The sequence below is a fragment of the Cavia porcellus genome, unplaced genomic scaffold (assembly GCF_034190915.1).
Source record: "Cavia porcellus strain 051 isolate PalLab524CR breed Dunkin Hartley unplaced genomic scaffold, mCavPor4.1 scaffold_8, whole genome shotgun sequence".
NCBI classification, from domain to species: domain Eukaryota; kingdom Metazoa; phylum Chordata; class Mammalia; order Rodentia; family Caviidae; genus Cavia; species Cavia porcellus.
The window spans coordinates 46,195,067-46,216,436 of NW_026947491.1; the positions used below are offsets into that span (position 1 = coordinate 46,195,067).

The 21,370-nt window shown below is 37.8% G+C and overlaps 1 protein-coding gene across 6 annotated transcripts in view; it reads left to right on the forward strand.

Moving 5' to 3' along the window:
- The window catches only part of Neurod4 (neuronal differentiation 4), a 279,827-nt gene extending 258,770 nt beyond the window's left edge, over positions 1 to 21,057 (forward strand). For 4 of the 6 annotated variants that reach the window (XM_063254892.1, XM_063254894.1, XM_063254893.1 and 1 more), the window contains one exon: positions 17,583 to 21,057. In XM_063254892.1, coding sequence (XP_063110962.1) covers positions 17,592 to 18,587 — 996 coding nt within the window. In that variant the 5' untranslated portion in view covers positions 17,583 to 17,591 and the 3' untranslated portion in view covers positions 18,588 to 21,057. Of the gene's footprint in view, positions 1 to 11,855; positions 12,204 to 17,582 lie in introns of those variants that run through there. The other 2 variants (XM_063254890.1, XM_063254895.1) reach the window with 2 other exon arrangements.
- Positions 21,058 to 21,370: the final 313 nt, after the last annotated feature.

A 21,370-nucleotide genomic window follows, 5' to 3' on the forward strand; every position in this document is an offset into this window, starting at 1 on the left:
GAGATGAGGGAGGGAATATGCGAATACCTGGGATAAAAGTGTTTGTAACTAAGGAAGGAGCAAGTGCAAATGTTCTGAGTCATGGTTAGGGTTTTGGAAAGTTAAGGCGGAAACATGAACCTGGAGTAGAGTGTTTGAGGCAGAAGGTGGGGCAAGAGCACAGCAGAGATGGAAGAGGAAGGAGGCAGGATATGCAGAGTCTTACAAGGCATTTTAAGGACCTTTGTTTCTCCTGCAAAATATGAAGTCATTAGAGGTTTTGAACAAAAGCAGGACGTACTTATCACTTCATCGCTGTGTTGAGAATAGACTAAAAGGAGTAAGGACCGAAGCAGGGAGATCAGTTGAGAGACTCCGACAATATTCCATGTGAAAGATGATGGTGGCTCAGATGGAAGTGGTAGTAAGGTGGCACCCTTAACATTTGAAAGTGGAGTTGACAAGGCTGTATTGATGGGTTGGAAGGGTCATAGAATTAGCACTTAGGAATGCCTTCAAAGTAATGGCCTCAGAGCAGCTGGAAAGAGAGGTTTGCCCAGATCAGCTAAAATGAGGAAGCTTGGAGGAAAGCAGATTTGGAGGAAGATCTGAAACTCAGCTGCAACAAGGTAAGCTTGCAATACCTAGTAGTAACTGGTGACCCTAGTTGGCAATTAGATCTGTGAGTCCAGAATCTAAAGGGTGATTGGGTTGAAGATGCATGTGGTGTTTGGTCATCAACACTTGTAGTCAGGGTTTGCATGGAAAACAATTTAATACAGGACACCTATTTTATAATAGTTACCCAGAGAGTCAAATGCAAGAAGTGCAAGAAATCTGTCCACACACTAAGACCCAAAGAATCCACCTGAGGGCCTGGATCCCATGGAAATGTCCTGCATGAGTCCAACTTAAGACCTAGAGCCCATGATAATGCTCCCTATAAGTCCAACTGGAGGCCTACAACCCACAACAATAACTCATGTGAGTCTGTTTCACAGATCTGTGCTTGGAAGGACCCAAGGTCAGTGGTGGAAGCTAGAAAGTCTGTGTCAGCAGGGTGAAGGATCTGTGCCAGATAAGGTTTCTGCACTTGAACAGGAAGCAATGCTCAAAATAAAACCAGAGCTCCCCTGAAAAGGTACCCAGCCATCCTTAGCAACAACGGGGTCCCAAGCTCCTCTGATGATGATAACAGCTGAGTTGGTATCAGGAAGCCAGCATGACAAGCTTCTCCAGGAGACTGAACAACATCTTCTCCTCTGGAGCCAGGAAGTGATGCTTAAAATAAGGACCAGAGCTCCCCCAAGGTGAACTGCAGCCTTTCTCAACAACAGTGAGGTCCTGAGTTCCTCTGAGGATGAGAACAGCCAAGTTCATTTCAGGGAAGAAGCTCAGCAAGCTCCTCTAGGAGAACCAACAAAAAAAACAACAGGAAAACCAACAACACCTTTACTTCTTCCTCACAAGGTCTCCTTTGTTATGTTGGCAGCAGTCCTCATGTGGGCCCTCCACATTCAGCACCATGCTGATTCAGTTCTGCTGGTGTTACAAATCGATCACCAGTTATCAATCTACCACACTGCTTTTGGCAAAGGTGGCTTTAGCAAAAGAATCACAGTCAGGTATAGGAGATTAGTGTGAGTAGGGTTAGCACAGAGTTAGAAATCTAATTTGTAGATGCAAAATAGAATTGTGATTTTAAAGTTTATGTTTGAACCATCAGGTGGCACTGTTTTTTGAAATGCTTTTAATGTTCTGTGTTCCAATGGCATGAAATACATTTTCAGAAACTTCTAGGTAGTTCAATGAAATTATATATTGACTACTGACATAAAGCGGCAAAAGCTATTTATCTCTTTACTTCTAAAAGTAAAGAAAATTTAAAAATCACACATAGCTTACTGTATAAGTGGTAACCTCTATTAAAAGTCTGTTGTCTTTCTTTCCTGCCTTTTTGGGGAATATTTTCAAATGCGATTATCTAGAACATTCTACCAAAATAACTTGCTGATAAAGCAGAGCTGATTTTTATGCTAATATGGCAAGAGAGATCACTATCTTATTAGTGCCTTTTTTTTTTTTGAGGACAGAAGAGTCAACATACTCAGAAAGTTTTCAGGTGAAATTTAAGAAAGACCTTTTGATATGAGCAATGAACAGGATTGAAAAAAGATAATAATAAAATGACTCAGGATTGAGAAAGGAAGACATAAATGATAAGATGATAATTTCAAAGAGCCTTGGATAATAAATGATTATTTAATATTCATTTAATTTTTTTGGTAAATGCGTAGAATAAACTTATTTATGATATATTTGGTTTCCTGGGCAGGAGCTTAGTAGAATAGGAAAACCATATTCATGTAGAGAGTAAGCTATTATGGATCCAGAAAGGTTTCAATTTTTTATTTTTTGTAGGTAATTGAGATCATATTGAATAAAAAATTTGTATATTATATGATTTTCATGTATGTTGTGTCATTTTCTATGTTGCATATATTTCTTGCATGTACCATGGATAAAAACTGTACAGTTTCAGCTTATGAACTCACTTGGATACAAGGACAATTCTGAATATTGTTTCTTTAAAACTTTTGAAGCATGTGAGGTAAAATTACAGAACCAAAAATTTGCAACTGCATGTTTACTTTAAAGTTTGTTTTTGTTCACTCCCAGATAAGCTTCGGTCATATAAATCAGTCATATAAATCAGTGTGGGTATTCAAGTCACTAGAGGTAGATTATCTTTTCTCTTTTTTCCACCCCCCCCCCCAAATAATTCAGGTTTTCTACCTGAGGGAGGAAAAATTGTAGGAGGCAAGCATTCAGAGCTCTTTCTAAACATAGATTTGTTATCTTCTCTCACTCCAAATAGTTAGAATCATAAAATCTGGTGTATGGCAGCCCTATTATGCAACTTTTTTCCTCAGAAAACAAGGCATTGAGTTTTCTACATTAGTCAAGGATGACAAACAAGATCTTCCGGCTTTCTCCAGCTGTCACAATCCCTTACACAAAAACCAAAAGCTGCTAAGCTTTCCATCTTAAACAAATAGCTCCCCGGAAGTTTACTCATACAAAGCATCTAATTAAATTATTGGTTCACATTTAATACTAAGTTAACGGAATGACTTCTAATACTGTAACTGTCTCAAAACACAAGTCAAATTCCATCTCCTACTGTAACCACTCCCTAAGCCCTCTCTGAGATTCCTATACCATGTTTTGCCCTCATCAGAGTTTTTCTTGATTCCTTTTATTCCTTTATTCATCTGTGTGCATAGCCGCCATTAGGCTGTGAAACTCTGAAATCCCTGTGTTTCCTATTTTATTATTATTTGTGTTCTCGGTATTTCACAAGGATTTGAACAAATGGGTATTCATTGAATGAGATATAGTTTTGGATTATCTGCCAATTGGGATTTTCTGGACCATTGCTCCCTACTGTCAGGGTGCCTAATCCCGAGTTTACCCATAGCCGAGCTACTGTTACGTCAGTAAGTCTTAATTTTATAGCATTAGAAGCCCAGTAGGGGAGAGGAAGCAAAGCAGTTTCACAGGACTGTCCCTTCACTGCTTTCTGTGACTTCAAAGGCTGTTTTTGAGGGGCTAGTAAAAATCAGGCTGAGTGAACAACGGGGAAAAATGAAAAAGTTTCTACCGAGTGCTAAAATGAAGTAGGGTAAGGGAACTTTACCTAAACCTTGCACCCTCCCTTTGAAATTGCCTACAGGGAAGGGAGGAGAGGGGTGATGATGGCTGCTGGCCAGGGAGGGATGGTGAGAGGCTGACAGATGGAGTGCTTCTTTGAGGGCTCTCTGAGGACAGCCGTTGCAAAGCTACACAATATACAGAAGTAAATCAAATTGCACACATACACTAAAAGGAGAAAGAATGGAGCAGGAAGGCACCCAGAAGGGAGGGTGTGAAAGGGAGGTGGAGGTCTCCTTAAATCCTAAAGAAGAGAGAGCAAAGAGAGCTAGGGAGAGGAAAAGCAGCCTTATCTTCAGGGGCCTGACTTTTTCTGGAGCAGTTGAGGGAGCAGGAAGGAAGAGGTGTTCAGAGAGGAACAGAGATGCATAGCACCCTGAGGCTCCATGGAAGTTGGTTGAGCATTTCATTCATTCTCAAGTATCTAGGCAAGACCAAACTCTTACTGCTGCAAGTATATCACTGTGGGGAGTGGGAGTGATATCCAGGCAAATGTTCCACTTGAACCTTAATAATTGTGGCAACATCTCTCCCGGAATGCTGTAGGTGGTTCCTAGAGGATAGTGCAGTGCTTTAAACTGGGCCTCATGTGGCATGCACTGAACATATTTAGACTTAATTTAGCCTTTAAAGAAGTTAAATCCTTGCTAGTCTGGGGGGAAATGGCTCTTTCCCTTAGAGCTGCATTTTGGCTTTAACTTCTAGATTTTCAGTAAGTGAAGCTAGAGAGTTGGGGACTGAAAACCAAGAGGTTGTGCCTGAGGATATTTTTCATAGTCACTGGATAAAGTAGAGCTCCCCCCATCCCAGTATCTCTGCATCCCTCCAACCCTTTGTAGATGGTCCTTTGCTGGCTAGGGAGTATAGAGTAGACTTTTTTCTTAATGGTGAAGTAAACTAGGGTGAAATAACTAGGTAAAATAGCTAATAAGTACACTAGCTCTATAAAAGGTATAAATTATAACTGCACTAAGCAGTACAGGACTTATAGAGTCCCTAGATGAGACTAAATTGGCAAAGAACTCAGTACTTGTGTAATTCATGGATGCCTGAGTGTTTGGGAGCGGGCAGGAGTGGGAAAGGAGAACTATTAACTTGCTACAGAGAGTTGCCTCTGTGTGGTAACTGTCTGGAACCATTTATCAATTGTATTCCTTGGAAAAGGTGGAATTCTGGAATGTGGTATTATTTATCAATTATTCCACTTCCATTCTAATCTATCCTCCCAGTACTTAGGGATGAAATGTAATATAATAAACAAAACGGGCATATGCTCAAATTACAGCACACATTTTCTGTTTCTGTGTTGTTAGACAATTTACTACTCATCTTTTCTGTTTTTCTCACTGATGTAGATCTCCAGGGCCTGCTGTATAAAGGAAACACTTAAATATTTTTTGAATAAATAAATTAATCGGTTTGTTCCTATCTACTAAATACAAGTGATAAGGAGATGGGAACTTAGCAATTGTGCAGCACTGTGGCAAGTTGAACAGTTTTCACATCCCACTCCTACCCTCTCTCAAATGTGAGACTCACAGTGGTGTAAAAAAAATGGAAAGATAAGGATAATAATATAATCCTTGCCAAAGAGCTGTTGCACCAGTTAAAAGAAGCAATGCTGATAAAATTCTTATTTCAATACAAAAGTCTGTTTCTAAAGATGATCTTTGCTGATTACTGATGCAATAATTGTGGTATAGACTCTTAGCAAATGTGTTTTCCTTCACTTCTTTTCCCCTTTTGTAGTCTATTTTGGTATCTTAAAATACTCACTTTTAAATCCCAAAGGGCTAGAATGGCTTTGTACTCTTTATGTTGGCTGGCTCCATGTTTTCTTAGCTCGTATCAACATTAACAAGTCCACAAATGATTGCAGTTCTAGGTGACAGAATGGGAGAGCAGGAAGAAGGGCAAATGTCTAAGTTCTCCTAGACCTTTATGATTGAAGAATCGTTTACGGCAGAAGCACAGTTTCAGAGAAATGGAGGGAGTCTGTCTGTCTGTCTATCTGTCTACCTATCTATCAGCTATCTGCCTATTTTTTCCCAGATGGAAATCCCCATCTGCATGATGAGTCTCAAGTGGGTGTGCAGTATCTGGCCTTCTTCTATGCCTCCCACAATGGTATTCTTTCAGCACTCTGGTTAGCGTGAATCCTGAAGGACTCTGTATTTCATTTCATTGGAGAAATTATTCTTTATGTTGTAAAATAGTGCCTTAAAACTTAATATATGGAGAGAGTTGGGGTTTAGAGAAGGCCAGATGAGTGGGAGAGTATGTTTCTTACTATAGGGTCTTCTAGGAACCAAACTGTTACCCTCACCCCACCACACCTTATCACTTGTAATGGTAAAATCCTATATTAAAACTGAATCTCAGGCACTGTACTCTGTGTCAAATATGGTTTCTGAATGGATCCTGAAAATGGAGAACTAGAGGAGACTCTGTTGCACCAGTTGCTTCAGGGCGAGTCAGCAGAGAGGCCAGGTTCATCATTCTTCATTCAGTGTTTCTCCTGGAGCATCTGAAGAATAGATTCTGGACTTGTACTTTATTATCAGTGCCTCCTTCAGGACGGTAACATGGTATAGTAGCATAGATTGATTGCATCCAAATTCCACTATTGTAACTCCTGTGTGGCCAGGGGTAAATGATTTAATGTCTCTGTGGCCCATTAACTCATTTGGAAAATGGAAATAATAATATCTTACAGTATTGTTATGAAATAGGTACATGAAAAACACTTAAAACAGATTTGACATATGACGTGTTCCATAGGACTAGTTATAGTTTTTATAGATGGGAATTAGCTTCTTCTCCTTAGCTTCGGCCTCACCCAATTGCCAAATGCTTAGGAGAGGTGACATGAGTGGAGCACTGGCCTGGTGGAGCAGACTGCTTACAGCTACCTGGAGCTCAAGGGAATTGCCCTCACAGTGGCTGAGTGTCCACTTAGCTCCAAATGGCTTTGCTTCTGATCTGAGAATGCCTTTGTCAGTGCCCTGTTTAGTCCTTCCAGAGATCTGGGTGCTTCATGAAGGTACCACTTAAAATTTATCTCTTTATCTATTTTTTTTGGTAGTGGTATAAATCAAGTCTGGATTGTCAGGAAATCCTCACTGTTCTGCACTAGATATCTCTCTGGGATAAAGAATCACATGACTGAAGTCTCTTAAAAATAACCAGCAGTTTATTCCTAAGACTGTACAAGTACTCCTGGGGCTGAGTAGAGGTGGGTGACTTTGGTGGGAACTAATGCAGTGGTCCTTCCATGGAACAGCATGTAAACTGCAGGGCTTAGCTTATGATCTGGGGATCTTGGGTTGGTTGCTGAAAATATATTGGGTTATGAGTTGTGAATGGAATTTTAAAAACAACACCATTTAGTTATGTTTTAAAATCAATTTTACTCAAGTTACATATGAATAGATGAAATTCAAATAAAAGCAAAACAAATTTATTTGGTAACTATTTAATTTAAGTTGGCTTTATGTCAAAAGTAAGGTACCTTGAGACAAAGGTCCACTATTACCAGTTTGTGTGCATATATACTTGTGTAATATCCATGGTATACATATTTTAGTGGATGCATGCTTTAAAATTTTAATTTATCACATTGAACCCAGAGTTCTATAAATTGATTTATGTTTTTCTCCATACCATACTAGTACATATAGCATGTTATTTTTTATTAGTACATATAGATGAAATTAGGCAAATTAAATGATATTTCATTGTTTGGTAAACCATTGCTTAGTTAATGCATTGAAAATATATTTTTCACTTTTAAGCACAATGCTGAAATTAATGTCTCCATAATGACCCCTTTGGCAACATATTCGATTATGATAGAGAGCCATACACAGAGAAGTGGAGGTTTTAAATTGTATTTCTATATTTAGTTTTCTACTAAATTTATTGTATTGAAAGTTGATAGAAATGAGAAGCCTTATTTAGTTTTGTATTCTTAGAGTCTTGCAAAATGCCCTTGGCTTTAAATCTATATACGTTTGTTGGTAAAGTAATACAGTGTGATATTAGTATATAAGAATATGTAGATTGAGTTGGAGGCAGAAACAAGGCCTCTAAAACATCCTGGTAAAGATTTTTTCTTGATTTATAAGGGATAAAAATTAGATCTAAATTTTTAAGATGAAATACCATTTTTTGAGCCTTTGCTAAGTGTCAGATCCTAAAGGAGGTATTTTGCATATATTGTCTCATAGTACTCCTCACAGCAAGCTTATTGGCTAAGCAATATTACCTCTAATTTACTGATGATAAATAACTCATCAGAGTAAAATAATAAATAGCTTACAGAGATAAATGACTTCTTTGACTTTATATCATTAGTAAAGAGCAATGTTGACAGTGAATTGAATCCTAGAGGTCTCTGCTTTTAGGAACTGAGTGTAGGAAGCACAGAGGATGTTGACAATATCGTGTAGAGTTTTCAAAGTTGTAGAAGCTTTAGTAGACTTTAACAAACAAGGTGATTTTGTGTGACTGTAATGAGTCAATCTGTGTATCAATCTGTGAATGACCAAATGCATAGAGCTCCAATGAATGGAATGGGAGAAGTTTGAATTAAGTGTTCATCCCAGTAGGGACCAGTAAGTGAGGTGGAGAGGATACTCACATGGATTTTCGGGATTAGATCCATTTCATCACTAATCTATTTTATGGCCTGTTCAAATGTGGGATTCAGTCTGCATGCCTTTGAATGGGCCAGTATTATTTAATTTCACAGGGTGATTATGAGATTTAACTACGTCCCCATCACTGAATGTGTGAGCTAGAAGAAACCTGAAGCCCAGAGAGTGAGATCACTCATCATAGTCACACAGAGGTGAACTAAGATTTAGAATACCAAGGTTGCCTCACTCCTACGTTTTGCTTTTTTCCTCCATGGCAGCACAAATTTGTAAAAAGAATGAAGGATTTTGCAGTTGTAAGGGAGGGTTATTATATTTTCCCATTTTTCTTTTTTTTTTCCTCATCCAAAGATTCAAACCATTTTTCTTTTCAGACTATTTAGAAACTCAACTGACACCTCTGTGTTTTATGCCACAGGAGAAGCTCATGCTATGTAAGATGTTGTTAACTTCCTCATAATCATTTTTTCATAATTATTTTGAATCTGTACCACTTTATTACAGCAACACTAAGCTTCTTGAGTCAAGGACTGTGTTTCTTTTTCCTTTGCCCTCAACTCTTACCACTCTGTGTTTAATTTCCAGAGAGCAACTTCAGGATCTGCTGAAGTTTTATTCTGAATATGGACAGCCAAACCACTTCTTTCTTTCTTAGAATTTCACCTTCCTACTTCCTATAGGTCCTGATTTATGTTTCTGGGCTCCATTTGTTTGGCAGTATTCATTTTAATTCAGCAAAGCAAGTGGTCTCCCGAGGGAAGGTGAGAAGGAGGGACATCTGGGGACTGTTAGCAACAGGATCTGTGGTTTGCATCTTAGCACCCTAGGGCCTAATGTTCGACATTGGTCCCAGGTCTTCAGTGTTTGGTCAGAGATGACAATTTCTAACCCCCTGAGGGCCCTATAGGCAGGTCTCCTTTGGGGGTCAGGATTAGTGGGAATACTAATTAATTCATTAGTGGAGTTGATGGATTATCAGGCTGTCTCCTGGCAGAGGGGCCTTGGAGGGGTGAGCAGATTGCTGCCCATAAATCTGCCTGTTGCCTCACTTCTCACTGCTTCAATGGCTCCTGGCATCAGGCTTGTGGGCCAGCAACTACGCGCTGGTCTCATTCTCTCCACTCAGCAGATGGTTCTAACAGGTTAGCTCAGAGCTTTACAAAAAGCAGAAGAAAAAGAAGCAAGGGCTGGGGAATTGGCCAGCTTGCCCAGGAGCCATGTGAGGACCATGAGGGGTGGGGGAGAGGATGAATGCAAATACTCTTCGTTTTCTTTTCCTAGGGCAGTCACCACCCCCTTTCCTGTGCTGACTGCACACGCCCCTATTGCCCCTTCTTACCCTTTCAGAGTTCAGCAATCAACAGTACAACTGTCAAGGAGTTGTGATGAGAGGATGACCCCAATAAAATAGATTCTATCTCTCTCTCTGCAAAAGGCAGCTCTTAAAGAGAATTCAGCATCATCCACTCCCTTTAATGCTGCACAAGTATGCACGCACGCACGCACACACACACACACGCACACACACACACACACGCACGCACACAAAACTGAATGTATTTTGAAAGCTAATCCTATTATATCCACTCCCTTACATCTGTCAGAGAAAGCAAGGAGCCTCTGCAGAATGTTTCGTCCCCACCCTCATCTTTATCTCAATATGTTCACCTTTCTGCTAATCTGCTATTCTTCTCCTCCCCCTTGAAACTGCACAGGCAGGACACCAACACCACCAATAACATCAACTTTTAACTATCCACAGACATGGCTTTAAGACACAAAGCAGGAGATCAATCCACTCAATACGGCCTCATTGAACAACTATTAAGCAGCTCTAGACTAAACACAAATTAGCCCATAGATAACTTCCCTCTGGCTGAGGACTGAATGCTGCGTTGATTTACAGAAATTCACTATTCCTAACTTCTGTTTTTTAATTAATTAGAAAATGAACTTTATTTTGTTAAACAAGTGTTTCCTGGACAGGTATACAAAACAGATTAGTAAGAGTTTAGAGATTTGCTGAAAATGAATAACTTCTGAAAACTAAAAAAATGTTAATTTTTATTCTTTAGTTTTCCATGAGGGAGAAGAGTCATATGACACATCAAAAATTTTTTAAAAAAATAACTATTTTAAACCCAAGGTATTCTTTTAACTTCATTGGTAATAAAACTATCTTTTGTGGCTGGGGGAGTAGCTCAGTGGCAATACATATGTGTAGCATGCATGAAGCCCTGAGTCTGATCTCCAGTAACAGCAAACAACAATCAAATAAACGAACAATTAAAAAAAAATCTCTCCATGCACAAAGTATATTTATTTCCCTCATCACTATTAGACAATGTGCCCGATATATTGGAAGAGCAAATGATTTCCAAAAAGCCAGGGAAATTTTTCTCAAGTTACTTTCAAAAAGACATTTTTCTCTGACTCAAAATGTTGTCATGCTACAGAGGGGCAAAACTTAAATTATCAACTCATCTAACAATTCTGAGAACTGATGCTCAGAGTGAAGCTGATCTGATTAACCTGAGCATCTTTTCTTAATCTCTTCAGGATCACTAAGATAATTGATTATAAAATCCTTGACATCTTAAAATGAACTCACAGTTACTTATTTGCTCTTGGTTAGTTTTAAAAGGTACTATGTGTAACAATATATTCACTTCAAATTATTCCAGATGTTTTCTTTTTTGTCTTCTAGCAACTTGATCTCACTTCATAATGCCAAAGAAGTTTTAGGGATTATACAGTCCTCTTTCTTTCCAAATTCATTACCACTCAGGTGGGCTTTTTCTACCTGAATGCTTAATAATGTAATTTTGAAAAACAATAATGGTTCCCAGATTGTAAATCAAGGAAATAAATATTAAGATAATGGCTTTATTTATTTGCCTTTTGTTTTCCTACATTTCAAATGAAAAAAGATTGAAAAAACAGTACAATAAATGTAGCTTTATATATAGTCATGGGTTAAACCAAGAGTTTTAAAGGGAGTAAGTTTGACATGTTGAAAAGCAGGAAGAGGCAGATACTCCTTTAAACTTTTAGATCTCAAAGGGAATCTAAAGAGGAGAAAGAACACTAATTCGCGTGTGAAAGAAACAGTCCCTGCTGCTGTGTTCTCTGGACACGTCTCCCTGTCATTTTCTGATTAGTTTCAGAAGTGAGCCAGCAGTTTCATTTGTCCTTTTCAGCTCTCTCTAGCGCGTACAGTCTCTCCCCAGTTTCCTTTCTCCATTCTGCTCTCCAGACTTCACCTTTTTTAACCACTAAGGTCTCCAAGTTCTCTTTCTCTTTTACCCCTCAATTTCAGCAAATCGTCTCACGTTCCCTTCGACTATCCACCCCTCTTTAAATAAACAGTGGCAAAGTTGGACCTGGTCAGAGGGGGCCCTTTCCAGTAGGCGTGACTTTCGCTGGGGGAGGGAGGAGCTTGTCTATGGGCAGCGCTACCCCTCCCTGGTCAGCTGGGAGAGCAATCAAAACTGCTGCAAGTCTGTAGCTCCGGCCAGAGAACAGGAGCTGCCCAGAGGTTGTGGTTCTGAAATCGCCACTCTGGGAGCTAACCAGGCTGGAGAGGTTCTGAAGCAACCGGCAGCACCAGTAGCATCGGAGGCTTCAGCCCCAGTGCGTCTTGGAGGAGAATCAGAACTCCATGGAGACGAATAAGTAGCATTCAGAAGAACTAGACCTAGAGAAATATCTAAGAGGTAGTTATCAGGTTTTAATATGGATCGCTGAAAGCACTTCCCTCTCCCATGATCTGTATGGTCTGGGGGCCTTGGCTTCTCTGTCTTCTAGGACACAGATTTGCAGAGTTCAACCCAGGAACTGCCACTAACTGAGGTGAGCCAGTGGATGGGTTGGTGTTAGTGGAGGTTAGTGAAGTCTCTGTTGGAAGTTCGTGTAGATCTAGAACGGCCAGAGTGAGGTAAGTCTCTTCTAGGATAAAGGAGGAGGGAGGAAGATTTAGAAAACTTCAATGTACAAGCAGAGAAAGTCTTTTAAGAAAACTTAAAATGGATGCACATTTTAAGAATTTTATTAAGTTTCATAGCGCCTGACATCCAAAGTAGAATTCATAAATGCTGTAAATCATTTTTATAAAATAAAACTGTAAATTATCTCTTTATTTCTGTCAAACTGACCATGACATTATATTGCTAATACTGAAAAACACCCAAAAGTTTAACTGCTTTTCCAGAGTGATGCAGCAAGCTGGTTAGAAAAGGGACTCAATCCACCACTCTGGACTCTATACTATAGGCATATTGAAGGAATGGAATGGAGACAGAGGGAGTGCAAATCAAACTAGGAATGGGAGAATATTTTGGAAAGCCAGGGCAGAACAGTGTCACTACTGCCCCATTTGGTTCACTAAAGATCATTAAATAATTGGGATGGGATGGGGAAATTTCTTTTCTCCTAGTTCTTTCAGTTGTGAAATCAGAAAACATTGTCCAAGTATACTTTTTTCTGACTTACATGCATCGTTTATCTACCAAAGAAATGTATTTGAAAAATCCTACTAAATGTACAATACTGACCTCACTTTTCGACAAAGGAATCAGAGATCATATACGTGGAGAGAAAACAGAAGGTTTGACAAATTTCACTATTAAGATTTGATGTGATGGAGTCTGAAGGGTGACATGCTTTTGCTAGATAGGATGTATATGTGCATGCATGTGTGAATACTTTCTAATCAAAAAGTAGTGTATAAAGAGCTTGGTAGCAAAAGCACCAAAAAGTCTACTGGTTGTTTCCAAGCAAGGCTATTTGTGAGTATTATTATAGTCTGTAGTCTATCTTTTTATTGCAGACTGTGCAACTTTGAGCAAATCATATGTCTATCTGGTCCTTAGATTCCTTAGAAACTAGGTCAGACTGTTGTCTTCCTGTTTATTTAGAGTTATAGGACAGGTGGTAAAAGACTACTGTCAGTTTTTAAGGCAAAAGACACTATCCAGCCTCTATATACTCATGTGGTTTACTAAAAGTCACTAATACACTTATTCATCATTTGAAACTTCTCCAAAGTAAAAATTAATAAAAGTATAGGAAGAGTTCCATGACAAGCATCACATGGTTGTAATGCCAAGTAAACTTGGCTCCAGTGTAATGAAAATATTGAACAGTCACAAAGCAAACACTTTGCTAGAACAGGTTTGTAAGTGAAAAAATGGAAGATATATTTTGACTTAGAATAAATTAAAGTTGAAATTTCATGGAAGCATCCTAAATAGAGAGGAAAATTCTGTCACATTGTTAAGGTAACAAAACCAAGGTCAAAGACTAAATGGGATTTGTAAAATCAGAATGTTTTTGTATGTGTTGATGGGGGAGGGGCTGGATTCCGCTCCCAGAACCAGTAATCATTGATTTCTGTCATTATGGAATCTGCTTCCTATAAATTTTGAGGGTTAATTTCTTTTCTGCAAATTAAGAACACCTTAAGATGATTTATCATGATACTTTGTGAGACAGTGCTATAGATTTTCCCATATATAGTTTGTATAAAGTAATTCTAACACTAACACATATAAAATGGTTTCATAAATACAACTTCCAAATATAGTGAACAATGTGAACATGTTTGCAGTTTGACCTCAGGATAAAGGAATTAAAATAATTTATGTTTATTCCATAAGTGAGTGAAGAAAGAGGGTCTTAGTTTCATGCTTCTTTTAGTACAACTCTGAGACAGCTCTGAGATGGTTCACTAACAGGCCAATCACTGCATTTGATTCAGATGCCTGTTCTGGAAAGAATCTAGCTTCTTTTGTCAAAACTCAAAAATGTGCCACACGTGTTTTTAACACTCAGATATGTAACTGGATTTTCTCTTTCTTCCTTCAACTAACATTTTGATGCTGTAAAACATACTTAGGAAGAAAAGAATTTTTTCTTTATCTTTGAGGAGTCTTGGCTTTTACTTCTATTTAAGACACACTTCATTTTCTTCCTACAGCCTGTCATTTGGTTTTTGTGAGAAAGACATATTCCCCATATTGATTATCAAAGGTAAAATGTCCACATGCCTATGAAACTTAAGAAGTTAACCATTCTGAATACAATGGAAGAGTTCTAGTCAATCCAAATATTTTGCCTACCAAAAATAAGATTTTTGGTATTTAATGTTACTAGGAAGTAGGGAAACCAGAAACATAAGGAACTTTTTTTGACATCAGTGTTGAAATGGAGCCACTGACTTTTGCTGACATGAAGTCAACGTTAGGCACACTTTATAATTATGTTTATTTTTGCCCAAGCAGCCAGAAAAATTCATGATGAAATTTAAGAATAATTATTCCTTAAATTTATGTGGAATTTATGTTATCTGGCAGTATATCAACTCATTTTGTACTCATAATAATCTTATGACTTATAAAATTATTACTACCATTTTAAAAAGAAGACTAAAAAAAAAATGAAGGTTACAAAACTTCAAGTCAAGGTAAGTGGCAGAGCTGAAATTTGAACCCAATTTGTTCTTCCCATGGTTAGTAGAAGAACAGAGGTAAAATTTACCACCCTTTTTAATTGTTTTGGCCGAAGCCAGTTTGTTATTTTCCTTCATGCCTACTAGCAGTCTAATTGTTATGGAAACTAGCAAACATGCTAAATGTAAAAGATGACTTGTTTCATTCTCCCAAGTCCACTTCTTGATGGGGGTGACTACTGATGGCTCCTGTAGCAGTTCAGAGGTATAGAGATAGGGATGGTAAAGAATGCCGAATACCCAAGATGGTGTGGAATTGAGATCCAAAGAGAAGTCACAAGGCTTTCCTCTCTTACACATTTCTCCTCTTCCCTCTTTCTCATCTCTCTATACGTGTAGTTATGGCTCAGAGTAATAATGAAGATGAGAGGAAGAGGAGAAGGAAAAAACATGGGAATCCAGATGAGAAAAAAAGAGAATAAATGAGTGAACAGTAACAGTGAAAACATTTGGAAAAGCAATTCTGGAAATTTTAAAGAAGCACCAGTTTAACCTACACCAACCTTCCTGTGGATGAAAATTACTCCTGTTGACTTAGTTCCATTGATCTACAGCTACTAAAGTCAAAAGCAACTTTCTTTTTATAGCTGGGATGAAATAATAAAGGGAAAAAAATCTAAAACCCAGGATTAGAATCAAAATTGTTTTTATATCCTTCTTCACCAGCTCTGTATCTGTGCATTTCGCCCATCACTTGAATGACCTGATCCACAGTGACTCTGCATTCCTATCTCCCTCAAAGGTTTGCTCCAAGTAACATGTGAATTAATGGATGCAAAAGTGCCCTGAAAACTTTAAAATGATACACGAATATTATTATAATTACATAGGGAGCATTAGGTTTCCCAAGCCCATTCAATCCTTTTTGGCCTCAGAGTGCACCTGCCTCTGAAAGATCTGTGTTACTTTAAAAGAAAGTTAATTAGGTCCTTCCATGTCCCTCTGGATATCTGCCCGAGTCAGAAGTGCAGCTCAGCATAGAAGCTCCATTATCCATATTAAAAGTAGGATTTTCTGACTTGGCCTGGGCAGCCAGTTGACCAATAGGTTCCAATGTGTGTTTTCAATAAAGCTGCTTATCCAGGAAGCCTTATTAAGTGAGTAAGTCAAGCTGACATGATTTCTGTGCTGATTAACATGAAACCTAGGCTGTTTTCACAACGCAGTAACATTAATTATTTATAGGAGGTAAATGAGGTTACAAGGAAAACAAGCTCCAATTACCAGAAACAAATCAAATGTATTTATATTTCTAAAAACTATGTACTAATCCCTGCATTCATTTATTTGAGGTGCAAGCTTTAAGGATCAAAAAACATTTATTATCTCCTCCTTTTTCTCATAATCAAAAGCAACAGAGGGTTTAATGTTTTAAAGACTACCTGGTAAACTGGGATGCCCTGATAGAGCTTATCAGTTATTTTTATTAGTAAACTATATACCTAAAAATTGCTCGACAAATTTCAAAACAATTCAAAGTATTCTAGATATAAAAGCAAAATGTTTACTAAACTACTCAGTTTTGCCTGTTTTATTAATAATAAAAATTTCATAGAAGATCCTGATTAAACAGCACTGTATCTATTTGGCAGACAAAATAGACTATCTCAGAAATCATCCTTTCTTGTATTTGCAGTCAGCATATTCTTTTAGCTTAACATTTTTTCCAGATTTTTTTTTATTTTAACAAAGTATTTTTGTAATATTTTCAGTGAAATAGTCTTGGATGGGTTTGTTGGAGTGCTTCCTTATTTTTCTGGCTGTCTTTCTTGGTTGTGCCTGATGGTGTGAGTTGAATGGGCAATGGAGAGAGTTCTCACTTTGACATATGGGCAAACTTGATAGATGACCAGTGATAACACCCCTTACTTTTCATGATTCTTTCAAGACACCATTCCACTGACACCTCTAGCACTTCTAATGCTAGACAGCACTTATTTCAAAACAAAATTCTCTTCCAAAAGTGGTGAGACAAATATTTGATAGTCATATGGCCTACCAGCTAGTTGCAATATGCACATTTCCTAGGGAATGCTTGAAGCCACCAGTTGGCAGTGCCAGTGGGAAATATGAAATATTGTAAGTTAGATGTTTTCGAAATGACTCTAAATAGAGGTTGAACAGTCCTTTGTAGAACGCATAAAAGTAGTCTGAAAAATCTTGCTACAGTTTTTCATTTATCTGATGATATAATTGTACAACAGTTTACTGAATAAACTGTTTAATGTGCATTTTTTTGTTTTGTAATATTTCTAATATATGTATTGTATAATTATAATTATTTTTAAGAACATCTTTCACTTTCTGGAATTTCTCTATTGTTGGTGATTTATTAAGTTGTCCCATCTTATCTATTTCCTTTATTTCATATTTCTAGGGAGAAAAAAAATTAAATGTTTGGATTTTTATCCATGAATGTTTATGCAAAATATCCATGAAATAAAGAACCTGAGACTAAAATAAGTTAGACAATAGGATGGCAATGAATATCAAGACGATTTTTGTTTTCTATACATGATTTTCTTACAATGCAGTGAAATTAGTTGAATATACTGGGCATTTTTTGAACCTTGAGTTAATCACTTAAAATGGAAGGCATAGACAAGATAACTATGAATGAATACTAATATAAAGTTTGTGCTTTATATACAATATGAAAGAAGATTCAGGATCAAATCAAGCCAGGTATTTTCAGGAATTAACTTTTTGTTTTTCTTTTCCAGAAACTGGAAATGGCAAAAACTTACATGAAAACCAAGGAAATTGTGGAGCTGGCCAACACACAGTCCTTCATGGACAAGGGTCTGAGCTCTCAAAATGAGATGAAGGGAGAGGAAAGAAGACCAGGTGCTTATGGGTTGCTTGGAAGCATGACTGAAGAGCATGACAGTATTGAAGAGGAAGAAGAAGAGGAAGAAGATGGGGAAAAACCTAAGAGAAGAGGTCCCAAGAAAAAGAAGATGACTAAAGCTCGGCTTGAGAGATTCAGGGCTCGAAGAGTCAAGGCCAATGCTAGAGAACGGACCCGGATGCATGGCCTGAATGATGCCCTAGACAACCTCAGGAGAGTCATGCCATGTTACTCTAAAACTCAGAAGCTTTCCAAGATTGAGACTCTGAGACTGGCTAGGAACTACATTTGGGCTTTGTCTGAAGTCCTAGAGAGTGGCCAGACACCTGAAGGGAAGGGTTTTGTGGAGATGCTCTGTAAAGGGCTCTCTCAGCCTACAAGCAATCTAGTGGCTGGATGCCTCCAGCTGGGCCCACAGTCTATTCTCCTGGAGAAGCATGAGGACAAATCTCAGATTTGTGACTCTACTATCTCTGTACACAACTTCAATTATCAGTCTCCAGGGCTCCCCAGCCCTCCTTATGGTCATATGGAAACACACCTTCTTCATCTCAAACCTCAAGTATTCAAGAGTTTGGGAGAGTCATCATTTGGGAATCATCCCCCTGACTGCAGTACACCCCCTTATGAGGGCCCACTCACTCCACCTCTGAGCATCAGTGGGAACTTCTCCCTGAAGCAAGATGGCTCTCCTGACCTGGAAAAATCTTACAGCTTTATGTCACATTATCCTTCTGCAAGCCTAAGCTCGGGGCATGTGCATTCAACTCCTTTTCAGGCTGGTACCTCCCGCTATGATATCCCCATAGATATGTCCTTTGATTCCTATCCTCATCATGGTATTGGATCCCAACTCAATACAATTTTCACTGATTAGGCAGTAACATCTGCATTTCAGAGAATGATGTGGAGATATTTCCCATAATCCAAATGATTGAGCTGAAGATTCAGACTTTAAACAAATGCTATGGATATATATCAAACAATAATCTGAGTCCATTTAGGACCTCTAACATCTGTCCTCATCTTTTGTCATTGATTTCTCACATTGTATTGATTCCTTTAGAGTCCATGAGTGAAATTGTTTGATGACTTAAAGCTATGTGATAACAGAAAACCTAGGCCCTATTACGGTGGTGCCAAAAACTCAGTGAGTAATTTCTGCCAACTAATTTTCCTTTTACTGGTGATATGAAGAAGTTGTTCTAAGTTTGGATAATTTTTACAGACATCCTTGGTTCTGGAGTGCCACAACTTTGCTGAAAACTCTTATAAATTTCTCAAAACTGAAAAAAAAGCAATACTAGGAAATGAACAGTATGCATAGAATGATCAAATGGAGCACAAAGACACATCTGTTGGTGTACAGAATGCAAAGTTCATTTGAACTTAGTGACAAGACTTCTTGTATTTATCTAAGAACAGCTTCTAGAAGTTAAAATTCTAACTTGACTGTCACTGTGAATAGATTAGTTCTACTTCTCATTGGACTAGAAATTGAAAATATCTGTGTTAGCAATTTGAAAACCACAAGAGAACATTATGCCTACTTTATTCTTACAGCATTTCAAAAGCACTTTCTTTGTACTGGAGGTAGGGCAACAAAATCATTGAAATTTCAGACTTTTATGACCAATGGAACATGGAGAAGCCATTTGGATCATTTCATGGTCTCGGAAGCCAGAAACTTCTGGAAATTCTGACAGTGCTCAGGTGCTGCAATTGGAATCACACAACCCAAGTTTACATTATAGGGCAATAAAATGGTGGTTGGCTACAGTAACTACCAGTTCAGGGACTCTATCGAGCTCATACTTGTGTGTAAGAAAACCACTGGCAAGATGCATTTCATTTGGCTAAAGATTATTAAAACTAACCACTTCTGTTCACATTAAATCATATTTTTCAGAAACATAGCACTCATCAATTTATCAGTTAAACTTGAATTTTTCTGACATATATGCAATTCCTTACCTCTCTCACCACTAATTGTTACCTCTTTCTCATTCCTAGGACACAATGTTATTTCATTTTGTAGATAACATTCCAAGTGGTGAAACTTGAGGGTTCAGAAACAAAGTCTAAGGTCAGTCAATGCTTTAGCAATTTCTGTCTTCACCACAAGTTTAGCCCAATCTGCTGGAAGAGTATTGTTCGTTATGCAGTTTCTCTTTTCTTCACATTAACACTACTTTGTTGAATTTATCTTTCATCCAGAAAATAAAATCTAAGAAATTTTAGTCCTGTTCAGTCAACCAGGACAATTAATTTAGGTTCAAACCAAGAACACCATAAATGACTTATTTAGTAGTAGATCAGGTCCTGCTCCTTCAGAGAAAGTACATTTAGTAATGCAGATACACCAATAGGACCAATGAATAAAACTGATAAGACAGATTAGTATGTCATTTTCTATGTCTTAGTTACCTCCTAAAATCTGCGAAACAGTATGTATATCTTATTTTTTAACTCCTCTTATTTATTTCCCATAGAAGATAGTATCTTGTTTTAAAGCACTTACTCTGTTGTATTGTGCATCCTTGGTTTGTAAACCCATTTGAAGGTAGTTTTTGTAGAGAGATCATAAAACTCCATCAGCCACCAGAGTGATTCCCCTCATCATGATCTGCCCTAGTAGGAATAGGCAAGTAAGATGATTTATAAAACCATCCTATCTGGTTTTTCAACATTTGCTGGTACTTATTTTATGGGGGGGAGATATGAGAGATTTTTATCCTTAAAGCTAGCATTTTCTAGCATTTGTTGTCTGAGTTATTTATTAGATACTACATGCTGTCTGAATTATTTATTAGATACTATTTATTTAATTTATTTCTCCTCTCCTTTTATTCAAATTCTTTGGATTCCATAGACATGCTTACAACCCAGCACTCCCGAAAGTTTCATTTAGAGAAACACTCATAATTTTGCTGGGCAGTACTGAGTTTTGGAGTGGAGGAAATAAAGGAATTTGGTTCACAATTGCTTGTAATTATTTGAATGTCTTTTAAATTATTTAAATTCAACTAATGATTTTAGATGTTTTCCCTTCACTCTAAGATGAAATGGAAGGTTTATTTTGTTTGGAAACACTGTTTATGCCTTTGGAGAGTATATAGTATCCATGAACCAGATCTCCCTGGAATTGTGCAGAAGAATTTTTAATTGAATTAAAATTTAGTAATGCAGTATGCCGGGGAAGATTCTGCTCTTCAAACTGGAGTAGTTTCATTGTTCTGTGGACTTTTTCAGATAAAATGAAGCAGGTGTTTAAATCTTTTGTTTAAAAAAATGACTGGTTTTCCTCCCTTTTTTCTAGCAGAAATAAAGCTGTGAGTTTTATTAGACATTGTGTTGTGTTGTTGGTCTTCAAAACCCTCTTAACTCTCTTCTATTCATTTTCTTGGGCCCCCTGATCTGCAAGTAACAGAACACAGTTACAGCCTTTCCAGAAGATTTACACGTTCCAGTTTCAGCTGATGTTCAAAAGGTCTAAGCAGTTAAAAATCTGGAAGCACAAAACTATGCCTCTCATACAACAGACTGTAGAATCTGTAGCCAAGAACAACAAAAATTTAAAAAAATAAGGCTTATGATAGTAATCTGTAGGGATAGGGGTAGTCTAAATTATTGCATCATACTTGGAAAGAAGGCATATTA